General features: G+C 38.8%; 1 protein-coding gene across 15 annotated transcripts in view; it reads right to left on the bottom strand.

Moving 5' to 3' along the window:
- CPEB3 (cytoplasmic polyadenylation element binding protein 3) overlaps positions 1-12968 on the bottom strand; it is a 214996-nt gene that overhangs the window by 101918 nt on the left and 100110 nt on the right. For 2 of the 15 annotated variants that reach the window (XM_058671357.1, XM_058671358.1), the window contains exon 1: positions 11903-11967. The exons of the other annotated variants lie outside the window; for them this stretch is intronic. In XM_058671357.1, coding sequence (XP_058527340.1) covers positions 11903-11927 — 25 coding nt within the window. In that variant the 5' untranslated portion in view covers positions 11928-11967. Of the gene's footprint in view, positions 1-11902; positions 11968-12968 lie in introns of those variants that run through there. 15 annotated transcript variants of the gene reach the window in all.

Below are 12968 nucleotides of genomic sequence, written 5' to 3'. Positions count from 1 at the left end.
TTCTTGTAGCCTGGGAAAGCAGCCAAGGACAGCGCAAACCCTTGGTTCCCTACACCCATGTGGGAGACCCAGGAGATTCTGATTTCTGGCTTCAGATTGGCTCAGCTCTGATTGTTGCGGCTACTTGGAGAGTGAACCAGTAGATGGAAGATCTTTCTGTCTGCCTCTCCTTTACTCTGTAAATCTGACTTTTCAATAAAAGTAAATTACTCTTTTTAAAAAAAGTTTGTACATTTTGTTTAAAATGCAGACAGACATACACACAGAGAGACAGAGAAAGACCTTCCATACACTGGTTCACTCTCCATAATTGTTCACAATAGTCAGGCTAGGGCCATTCCTCATATAGCCAGGAAATCTAGGACCCTATGTAGGTTGCAAGGATCTAGGCACTTGAGCTACCACCTGCTGCCTCCCATGAAACCCATCAGCAGGAACCTAGATCAGAAGCAGGGTAAACCAGGACTGAAATCAGACATTACACTATGGGTTTCAGGCTTCCCGATAAATAAGTACTGTGCCATATGGCTGCCCTTGTATTTTTACTATCCTCTAGTACACCTGAAGGACACACAATATCAAATTGGTACTCAACAAATATGGTTTGTTAGCAGAGTGCACAATCAAGAGAGGGAGTAACATATGCCTGACGGCTTTGAGAATATAGGCCAAGTCTGTCAGTGGTTTAAACTTGATCAAGTTGTTCAGATGAAAGCCATTTGCAAACAGTCTAGAAACAGCCTTTCCTTTGAGGGAGGTAATGAACACCAAAAAGAGAAATTTGGGATTATAAAAGTAGTGCCTTTTCCTGGAAAGAAATATGACTTTTAAATAAGAAAGAATATTGAATACTAAACTTACAAAAGCCAGCACAAATGATTCCACACAGGCAAAAAAAAGGTGTAATATGACTAATTCTGTTTTCATAATATATTATCCATGACATTGTGGATTTATAAGATGCAATATTCTTGTGAAATTCTATCAATTTCATTGAAGAACTTGAATTCCTGATTTCCAATTATCACTATCTTTACAGACAAAATTAATTTATTGTGATTACCTTTGGCTAGGATAGCCATACGGGGAACTTAGAGGAAACTTTTGGGATATTGCTGATGTTTCTTTTTCTTTTCTTTCTTTTTTTTTTTTTGAGATGTATTTCTAAAGTCATGGATACAGGGACAGAGGGAGAGACATACAAAGAATCTATTCATTAACTGTTTCACTCCCTAGATGGCTGAAATGAGTAGCTTTGGGTTAGGCCAAAGCTAGGAGCTAGGAGCTTCCTCCTATAACGCTGACACATATTTGTGATTTATATGCTATTTGGCATGTATGCTATACCCAAATAAATGAATTTTAAAAAATATTCCAGAGGGAAGGCATTCGGGCTAGTGGTTAAGATTCTAGTCAAGCAGCATGATGGACTTAGGACTGCTCATGAAGGACCACCCTAGTAATATTAGGGGGGAAATCAAGGGGGTGAGAGAGGGTAATTGGAAGAGGGACGAGAAATCCCAGGGCCTATGAAACTGCATCATAAAACATTAATAAAATATGAAACAAAAAAGACACTGGTTAAGACATTCACATCATACATTGGAGCGACTGGTTGGAGTCCAGGATCTAGGCTTCTCGTTTCAGATTCTTGATAATGCAGACCAAACAGGTAGCAGGTGAAGGCTCAACTAAACTGGGTCCCTGACACAGGGAAGAACTGGGAGAACCTGGTTCCTGGTTTTATTCCAACCCAGCTCAGTTCCAACCATTGTGGTCAACTGAGAAGTGAACCAGTAGAAAGAGACAGAAGACCTTTATGTCTCTACCAAATTTAAGACACAGACACAGACACACACACACACATATGCACGCATGCACGCACACTACAAATAGTGTGTATTGGTTCACTGGTTATAAAATTAGTACAGAAAACCTAAAGTTCTAACATTTTAAAGCTTTTAAGTCAATCAACTGAACAATGCAAACTTTTTTAAAACTAAATTTTAAACTCATCAGAATATAAAAAGGCACATTCATTTCACAGTGGGAAATACAATAGTTATTTCAAAACTAAGTTTGCATGGTCAACAACAAGTACATTGTGAATGGCACTATTATGTATGGTGCTTTTCTGGGCTTATGATGCAAGTGGTAAAATGAAAATGGATCCTTTTCTTTAAAAATTTTTTTCCTGTTTTTTTTGAGAAAAGATTTATTTGATTTTTATTTGAAAGGCAGAATTACAGAGAGAAGGAAAGACAGAGAAAGATCTTCTATCCCCTGGTCAGAACTGAGCCAGTCCAAAACCAGAAGCCCTGAACCTCATCTGGGTCTCCCATGTGAGTGTAGGCTCCCAACCACTTGGGCCATCCTCTCCTGCATTCTCAGGCCATAAGCAGGAAACTGAATCAGAAATGAACAGCCGGGACTTGAACTGGCACCCATATGGGATGCCAATGCCACATATGGAAGCTTAGCCAACTATGCCACGCCACAGCACTGGCCCCCCCAAATGGATCCTTTTTAACTCCTTTTAGCTTGGCCTACACTAGGTTGTAAACGACACATTTTTATAACCAGTGCATATGACTTTCAAAAAGCAGGGCATGTTATAATGTGTTGTTTCTAGTTGTAACTTTATGAATCTTCTGATCCGTAGTCAGATGCGTTATCCATTGCACCACTGCCCTGCACCTTCTATTTGTAATTTTAAAAGAGCATTTTAAGATTCACAAAACTGAGAGCCAAGTACAGAGATTATCCATATAGTGTCCACCCTAATATATGTGTTCCTAAATGTCAACAACTCTAATGGATGCTCACAGCAGCCTTATTCGTATTGCTAGAGAATGAAATAGTTGGCACACAAAGGATTTTTAAGTAGTGAAACTACTCTATATTATACATAATGGTGAATGCTTGTTGGTATGCAGCATATTCATTGAACACTGAATGTGAACCTTAATGTAAATTATGAACTTTGAGTGATAATGATATGTCACTGTAGGTTCATTAATTGTAACAATTGTGAACATCTGTATGCAAGTTTATGTGTGGACACATGACCATGTTTGGAACTCCTCAGGTCACATACGTTGGATCATATGATTGTGAGCATTCTAAATACTCAATTCTTCCAGCATTCCATGTCATAATTTATAGAATCTTATAGAAAGGGACCTAACCTATCTGCAGAACAAGAGGAATTGTTTCTGTATTACAAAAGTGTTCTGCTTGATTCTGTTGGAATACCTTAATAAAAAATTCTCCCAATAAAAATTTTAAAAATGAGGCTCACTTAATCCTCTTCAGACTATTTTAGCACATATTCCCCAACTTTGCCCCAGGTAGCAGAGCTCTTCCTCACAAACACACACAAACTATTAAGGCAGAGCTGTTCTGGTTGAACCAGATCAGGGACCTATGTTCCACCAGTCAGGTATCCTTTCCCTGGAGTGGACTCTAAAGTACAACCTTGGCAAATTCAGGGTTCCATAGATCATAACTGAAAACTACAGATCTACATTCCTCAGAAGGACCATTCGTAATTGTTAGAAGTTGTTACACTTGCCTACTACCCCTGCCAACGGAATTCAGTCTAACCCTACCTTTGGGTGGCAGGGTGGTGGTGGGGAGCTGTTTATCTTCTTCTGGTTTTCTTTCTTTCTTAAGTGAATTCAATTATTCTACATAAGTAATGGCTTTCCATTTCCCATATTAGCTTAACCATACTCTTTTGGATGAATCTCATTTTCCACTAGAACAACACTGGTCTAAATCTCATGAACTATCTAAGATTCTTCACTATTCAGCCTCTAACCATTTTTCAGATCTTCATTCCCATGCTTCCACACATTAGGTAAAAACAGTTCAGGCACTCCAACTCAACTAACTCTTCCAAGGGTATCAAAATAATACAAACACCTTTCTATACAGTGCAAGAATGTTGGTAGCTGCATATCTTTTTCTCTTTTTTTTAAGATTTATTCATTTTTATTACAAAGTAAGATATATAGAAAGGAGGAGAGATAGAGAGGAAAATCTTCCCTCTGATGATTCACTCCCCAAGTGACTGTAACGGCTGGTGCTGTGCCGATCCCAAGCCAGGAACCAGGAACCTCTTCCGGGTCTCCCACAAGGGTGCAGGATCCCAAAACACTGGGCCGTCCTCAACTGCTTTCCCAAGCCACAAGCAGGAAGCTGGATGGGAAGTAGAGCTGCTGGGATTAGAACCGGTGCCCATATGGGATCCTGGTGCGTTCAAGGTGAGGACTTTAGCCGCTAGGCCACGGCGCAGGCCTGGTAGCTGCATATCCTCACATTGCATCTCCTCTGTTCCCTAACAAATCACTAACTCCCATTACCCATTTCCATTTATTGCTATTCTTTTCATCTTGTCCAACATGTAAGTTCAGGGCCTGGCATTATAGCCTAGTGCCTAACGTCCTCGCCTTGCATCCTATGATGTCCTCGCCTTGGATCCCATTTGGGTACCAGGCCATATCCTAGCTGCTCCACTTCCCTTCCAGTTCCCTGCTTGTGGCCTGGGAAAGCAGTTGAGGATGGCCCAAAGCCTTGAGACACTGTACCCATATGAGAGACCAGGAGGAAGCTCCTGGCTTCAGATCGGCTCAGTGCTGGCCATTGCGGCCACTTAGGGAGTGAACTAGAGAATGGAAGATCTTTCTGTGTTTCCTTCTCTCTGAGAATTTGCGTTTCCAATTAAAAAAGAAGAAGAAGAAAATTAAATCTTTTTTTAAAAGACATAAGTTTAAGGCTTTGCTGTACCAACTGGCAGCAAACACACGTCTAGCATTAAATAACTTTCTAAACTACATTGACCACATAGATCACTAACACAACCTCTTAGTTTTTAACACTTTTTCAGGGTTTCAGAATTTCTGCAAGCATTTCCTAAATTCCTCACCAAAGTAGAAAAAAAATCTGATGAGATTTCTCTGGAAACAAATCCAGATCTCCATGTAATTTTTCTGCTATCACTCATTGGAGAAAATGGGTATCCAAAAGCCACCTGTATCAAATGGTGTCTAGGCATCCTCATTATTGGCTTAGCAGCAGTGACTCCAGCACCCTGCTTAAACCAGTGCAGAAGGTCAACATGGCAGGCCTGTGTCCTTCCTAGTCGACACTGGAACCACATACTCGGGACAGACCTCTTAGGTAACTTAAGAGCATCCAACCCATTTGCCTCTCCTATTCACCTGGCCCACCTTGGCTCCATTTCATTCTCCTCTTACAAAATCTCCCAGCATGCAAGACACATCTGCTGATCTATCTGCTATCATAGAGGCACCTCTTGAGACCGAAACTCCTATCCAGCCCCTCATGGTCCTGTAACCCTGGTACCCCCTCCCCTGCTATAAAGGCACATTCTGTTGATCTGTCTTGTTCCCTTGGTCTCCTCTCTTCTCTCCCTGCGGCCCTCTCTCTCCAGACAAATAAAGATCTACAGTGTGGATTCGTTGTATCTGGCATGTGGGTTTGTGATGATAATTCCTAACACTCACACTTATTAAAGTACTTAGCTACTGTTTTATTTTTACTTCAGTAGTACACAACAGCTAAATGATACAATAGCTAACTGACATTGCAGCCAACAAAGAAAGGCAGGAGGGAGGGAAGAAGGAAATTCTAAGGAGTCTACTCACACATGACAGTATTTTGTATTTTTACTGATGGATCTGGCCAAACCAGGCACAAAGTTACCTTCTATAGAGACAGGAACTTCAGTATCTACCATCTACACTCAATAACAGATCTTCTCTGCCAAAATCTCATGAGGTCTCTTTCAACTTCATACAAATCTTCAATTTCTAAACTGCTAAGGACAGTAAATTCTTGCTATTTCTATGCTTCTGAATCCCTCAAAAATACAGGGGGATTATACTATGAAATAGCTGTCAGAAGAGCAGCTAACCAAAAATGGACACTGGTGTGTTTAGGAGCCTAAGCGTAACCGCAGCTCGAGCCCCTTGGTCAGGGTTCCTTGTCCCATCACTGACAAGGCTGCACTCACGGGAAGCATGTTTCCTTTGTGGAAGGCATTATGGAGAGGGACTGACTTAGACATTGGGAAGGAGTTTCAGTAGCATGAAGCAATTACTCATCTGCAGCCTCCCTGCTCTGACCCTCTCAAAAACAGCTTTCTTTCCTGACCTGAATTTGGGAAAACATCAGGGAATGCTAAAATCAGATCAAGTCTTGAGGGGAAAGAAATAATACAAGGGAATTCAGAGTACACTTCCTACACTACTCAATTCCTTTTTGCTCAAATAAAGACAGATATTGACAGTATAGTAGGGAACACCTGGATTCCTGAAGAGATAGCTGATGCTAATTTAAGTCCTTACCATGACCATTAGCTCCTATCTCCAACTAGATTTCACCTCAGAGCAATTTAATCACAGCCTCTTACCAGACATAATTATATGGTGATGAGAACATTACAGACAACCTTATCACTAGTAAAGAGAGAATTCTTTAGACTAAGGGAATAAATGGCAGAATACCCTGTGTGCTCAAGTCTTACATGGCTTTCTGCTGAGGTCAGCATGCTCCTTTAACATCTAAGGAAATGAAAACACTACCATGTTTTAAACAGGATAGCAGTCAAGATGAATATCATCCTCAAAGTTACTATCAGAGCATCACAACGGCAGAGGAGAAATTATTAGCACTTGTAGACACCTAGAAAGTCTTGTGGTATCTCCAGTTTTATGTTAAAAACTGCATTCCTTCTGCAGAGGAAATCAAGTACTACGGAGGGCAGAACAAACTGGACAACTGTCCTATGGAGACTCTAGGGTAGACTACGTAAGCTAATGGATCTTACAAAGATTTCTTTATCCTTGGAGCAATGTAGTCAACAACATCTCTAAACTATCAAGACCACTTGGAAAATGTTCTACATCAGGGACCCTGAGATGACAATGGTGGTTGTACCCCGCCCTTACCAATGCGGTTAGGCTCCTGGGAGTGGCCCTCTTTTTTTCCTCTCTCCCCTACCCTCATATACAGACAGATTAAAAAAAAAGAAGCAGCAATTGTCTCAATCACTTTCTGCCATGCCTCAACCCTCCCCACCGTGGTCCACAATGGTACACATCCTTCTCAGCCATGTAAACATTATTAAAAATTAAATACATGTATTATTTTAAAAACTGCATTTCTGTTTTTACACACATCACATATAACATTTTTTTTTAGCTGAATAACAGAAATACTCTGGATTAAAATTGGTACTCAAAAACAAAAAGTAGGTTATGCCATGCCCTGGTTAACCATAGTAAACATTACAAAAGCACAAAGGTCTGTGAAAGCACTTTGTAATCTGCTAATTGAGAGACCCATATTCATTAATACATTGTTCAAAAGGGCTTTGAAGAAGCTCCTGGCTTCTGGCTTCAGTTCAGCTCAACTGGCCTTTACGGCCTTTTGGGGAGTAAATTAGTGGGTGGAATTTTGTTCTCTCTGCAAATCTGTCTTTCCAAAACATGAGCAAATCTTAAAAAAAAAAAGCTAAAGAACACGTAGATTCAATATTTTCTAAGCTTACTATTACTGTGCTTTTCAGTCCTTTCAAAATATATTCTTCCATTCTTATCTCCCATATTAAATGAACACTCAATAATCTAGGTCTTCACTTGAACCCACCAGCTAACTATGAATAAAAGCTAGTGTGTCCTCTCAAAGTATACAAATTAAAGAAAAAAAATCCCACCAAAATAGTTATACTATACTCATGACAGAGTATTTGTGATATTTGTCTGTGTCTTATTTCACTTAACAAAATGTTCCAAATGATAAAACATCATTTTTAAAGGCTGAATATAATTCCAATGCATTTATATAACATGTTTGTTTTATCCATTCATTCATTCATTCTTTGATGGGCACTTATATTGAGTCCATTATTTTGGCTATCATAAGTAATGCAACAATGAACATGGAAATACAGATACATCCCTAAATATAGTGACTTCATTTCCTTTGGATATGTACCCAGTAGTGAGACCTCCAAGTCATATTTCTCATTCTATTTTTAACTTCTTGAAGAATTTCAATACTGTTTTCCATAATGGCTATATAAATGTACGTATCTACCAATGGTGTAGAATAAGTCAATTTTTATTCGAATACATCCTTTCCAACACCTGTTATCTTTTGTCTTTCTGTTGATACCCATTCTACCTGGAGTGAGAGGGTATCTCACTGTGGTTTAGATCTGCATTCCCTGATGATTAGGAATGGTAAGTATTGTTCCATATAACTTATGCTTATTTTTATGTTCTTTTTAAAATCACCATTATTTTACTATTGAGTTCCTTATATCGTCTGGATAGAAATCCTGCCAGATATATAGTTTGCAAATATTTTTCCAAACCCTATAGGCCTGTCTCTTCCTTCTGTTTTTGCTTCTCATGTTGTGTAAGTGCTCTATTACACAAGAGAGTAACATTAGCTAAACAGTTCAGGTAGTACAACAGAGGATTTCAAATGTTCCTGCCAAAAAGAAGGCCTAAATGTTTGAGACGATGGATCTGCTAAATATCCTGGTTTGATCAATGTACCATGTACATACTGAAACATCACAGTGTACTACACAAACACGCACAATTATGTGTTGACTTTTTAAAAAGTTAAGCATTGTTTTCCCCATTATAGATATCAGAGAAAAGGGCAAGTTTGTCAAAACATTTCTATGCTGATGTTCCCTGAATTTTAATTGGCATTATATGAGTTTTTTAATGTCCATCATGAACATTAAACTCATTTATTACAAATAAGCGTAGTTATTAAAAATATGCTGAATGCAAAAAACGAAGTCCAGGATCTACTGTTAAAACAAGTGGAGAAAACAAACAAAAATGTCTACAGGCAAAAGCAAGTGACTTTTCAGTTCCCAGCATCTTCCTTATTGATTTGGAACCATTCAAGTCCAGTTGCTTTAGACATCCTCACACACACAATTTCTTCCAAAATCTAATTAAAATCAGCAAGAATATTTAAGACTTCACTTATTTATAATGTTCAATAGTGAGTGACATAAGTTTATTATTTTATTTTTTTAGCCAAGGACTTACTAATCCATCATTCAGAGCATATATAGGTCTGATAAATGATAAAAAAATTATTTTTCCAAAGATAATAAATTTGTGTTTTGTCCCACATTTAAAAAAACTAGTACTATAACTTAAAAATAATGTATTTAAAGCAAAAGGTGCCAGCCTTAGCCTGGAGGCAGGAGGTTCTGCTCAAGCTGCAAAGCATCACCCTGGGCCAGACACATGGTCTCCTAACACTCAGCTTTCCCATCTGCTCAGCAAGAAGGTCAAATCACACCCAGTTAACAATCTCTAAGGTCTCACACCAAGCTCATGTAGAGAATCATCAAAGAGAGCTTAAGACTCGGGTACTTTAAACTAAAAGGATAATTCCTATCCCTTTCATTACTGTGTTCATTTTAAAAGGAGCTTTCATTTACAATGTATTCCTATCTTAACTGGTTACATACTGTGATGCTCCATGTGTTCAGAAACAACAGCACTGTATCTTGTCTCTAAAAATTCAACATTTTCCAAAAAAAAAAAAAAAACAAAAACAAACGTCTTTAAGTCTGAGTCTCCAAATAATTCCTTCACTATCGTATTACACTGCTAAGAAATTATTTACTTATATCCACTTGGCACTGCATTAACAACACGCTCTTCAAATTTTGGAAAATTCCATCTGCAATTCTAGCAGAGCTGGCTGTATTTCCATTCTGGCAACACACAGGTCATGTGCTCAGCTCCCTTTCTGCCACTTCCTCTCAGCTGAGCCTCTCCCCACGGAGTTCGGACTCAGCAGAGCATAAAAGGAGGGGAAGAGGAGGCTGTGCAGCCACACAGAAATCCTTTCCCAGCACAAACTTTCACACCAATACCCTTTTCACATTCTTTCTCTTGGCTGAACAAGCTTATTAAAAGTTCTCAGTTCAAACACAAATATATGTACAAGTTTCCAAAAATATTTTCAAGACATTAGTAAAAAGAACAATGTGAAAGATGGCTTAACCTAAAATTCAAAATCTTGGTGCATCAGCCAAGTGTTCATGGCTTAGCAATTAGTAACCTCAAAGTTTCTTCATCAAGCTAAGGCTTTTTGAGGATCTTTGAGTTATTAGAATTTAAATATTCAAAGAGTTCAGATTTTATGTAGGGCTCTGTAATTTGTCAACTTGCTAGATAATTTAAATAAGGAAGAATGAGGATAAATGGGCCAAGCATGGTGGCCTAGCAGCTAAAAGTCCTCGCCTTGAATACCCCGGGATCCCATATGGGCGCCGGTTCTAATCCCAGCAGCTCCACCTCCTATCCAGCTCCCCTGCTTGTGGCCTGGGAAAGCAGTCGAGGATGGCCCAAAGCTTTGGGCGCCCTGCATCCGCGTGCGTGGGAGACCCGGAAGAGGTTCCTGGTTCCTGGCTTCGGATCGGCACAGAACCGGCCATTGCACTCACTTGGGGAATGAATCATAGGACGGAAGATCTTCCTCTGTGTCTCTCCTCCTCTCAGTATATCTGGCTTTGTAATAAAAATAAAAATTAAAAAAAAAGAATGAGGATAAATAACCATTTCCTCCTGATTGGGGGAAACTGGCTTATCAGATTTATAACTTACTCCTAAAACTTGAAATAGATTCCAATTACTGCCTAAAGATTACAGAAAATGAATGGCATGGAAGCTTTTAAATCAGGGAATTTTGATCTCGTCAATAAACGCTGTTGAGACAATTGTACAGCAGCCTGCAGAAGAAGCAAGACCTGCACCATTCACCTTACACAAAAATCAGCTCTATACAGATCTAGGACCTAAATTTGCACCCAGAAACCATTAAGTTAATAGGGGAAAACATAGGAAGTACTCTATAAGATACAGGCATTGGCAAAGCTTCTTAGAAAAGCCACCCAAAGCACAGGCAGTAAAAGCCACAATAAACAAATGGGACTACATCAAACTAAGAAGCTTCTGTACAGCAAATAAAACAATCAACAAAGTGAAGAGGCAATCAACAGAATGGAAGAAAATCTTTGCACACTACACAACCAATAGGGGACTAATATCCAGGATTTACAAAGTGCTTCAGAAACTCAAGAACTGCAAAACAACCTTTTGAAAAAACAGATGAAGGAAATAGACATTTTTGAGAAGAACTAAATCAAATGGCTAATCGACTTATGAAAAAATGCTCGGGTTCCCTAGCTATTAAATACAAATAAAACCTTGTTGAAGCTACACCTAACTCCAGTGAGACTGGCCTATATTTGGAAATCTAACAACACCTGTTGGTGTGGATATGGAAAGAAAGATACCCTACTTCACTGTTGGTGCAACAACCATGAATGTCAGTATGGAGAGTGCTCAGACAACTGAAAATTGATCTATCATGTGCTCCAGTTATTCCACTTCTGGAAATATATCCAAAGGAAGTAAAATCCCCATGTTAGAAAGTAACCTGCAACCCTATATTTACAGCATTGTAATTCACAATACTGAAGATACGGAAACAACCCAATGTCTGTCAAAAGAGGAATGCATAAAGAAACTGTGGTACATCTACTCCATGGAGTACTACTTAGCCATTAAAAGAATGAAATTCTACCCTTTGCAATAAAAGGGTTCTAACTGGAGACCATTATGCTCAGGGAAACAGGCCAATCCCAAAAGGACGTCATATGTTTTCTCCGCTATAAGACAATAGTCATGTAAAATACAAAGCAAACAGATATACAGGTGAATAAGTATATAATATATATATATACACACACACACATATACACACACACACACACATATATATATATTCTCATAGATGAATTGTATAATGGAGGCTAGCATACCTGGAAGATACCTTACAGTATTCATTTCTACTCCTGAATAAATGGAGGGCTCTCAACGAAACAGTTAAATACAGCTCAATAATACGACGCTAGAGTTTCTGCCTTTGTCAATGCCTACAATGCCATGGTACATGTGGCTGACAGAATGTTGAACTTGTAACTGTTGCTGGGAGACTATAATGCTGTAATACTATACAGGAAATAGTAGGAGGGGAGGTGGGAAAGCAAAGAAGAAGCCCCTGAAACTACAAAACTATATCATGCAAAATAATAGAAATTACTTTAAAAGTTTTAATTTAAATAACATTAGACCATTTCTCACAGTACAAAGCTACCATTTACTAAAAATATCACTCTTTAACATTATCTTCTCTAACAATAAAAGTAGGGAATTTAATAATAATAATAGATAAAATAACTATAATAATATTTTATTTATACAACAAAAACAATGAGGTATTGGTTAGAGTAAGTATCCTAAGTGCCTTTTGTAGGCTTTTAAACTGACGCTTGAATACAGCCTTGTGACAGGGTGTACAAAGCGACTACCTGTGCTGTTCGTATTCCATAAGAACTCTCTTTTGAATTCCAGCTACTCCATCTCCGATCTGATTCCCCGCTAATGGCCTGGGAAATGCAGCAGAAGATGGCTCACCTGCCACATGGGAGAACCCAGAGGAAGCTCCTGCCTTCTACCTTCAGCCTGGCCCAGTCCCTGGCTGTTATAGCCATCTCGGAAGTGAGTCAGCCTCTTTCTCCCTCCTTCCCCTTCTCTGTAATGTTCAAGCAAATAAATAAATCTTAAATAAAATAAACTGAAGCTTAAGGAGTTTCAGAGATTTGCTCAACTAGCTGTCATTCTTCATCATATGGAGAGTGAAAATGGCAAAATCTTGGTTCTTTGTTTTGCTCTCTGAACACAGGGATAATATTACTCTGAATTCCCTTCTTGGAACTGCCGAACTTCCTGCCACTAGAGACTAGTTTACATTTTCTAGAATTGTATATTAATGGTAAAATTACTGAGGGCTTTTTATGTTTTGTTTTCAACTCTTTAAATTTGAAA

Source organism: Ochotona princeps, chromosome 13 (genome assembly GCF_030435755.1).
Source record: "Ochotona princeps isolate mOchPri1 chromosome 13, mOchPri1.hap1, whole genome shotgun sequence".
Classification (NCBI taxonomy): Eukaryota; Metazoa; Chordata; class Mammalia; order Lagomorpha; family Ochotonidae; genus Ochotona; species Ochotona princeps.
This window is presented reverse-complemented; position numbering and strand designations above follow the sequence as displayed.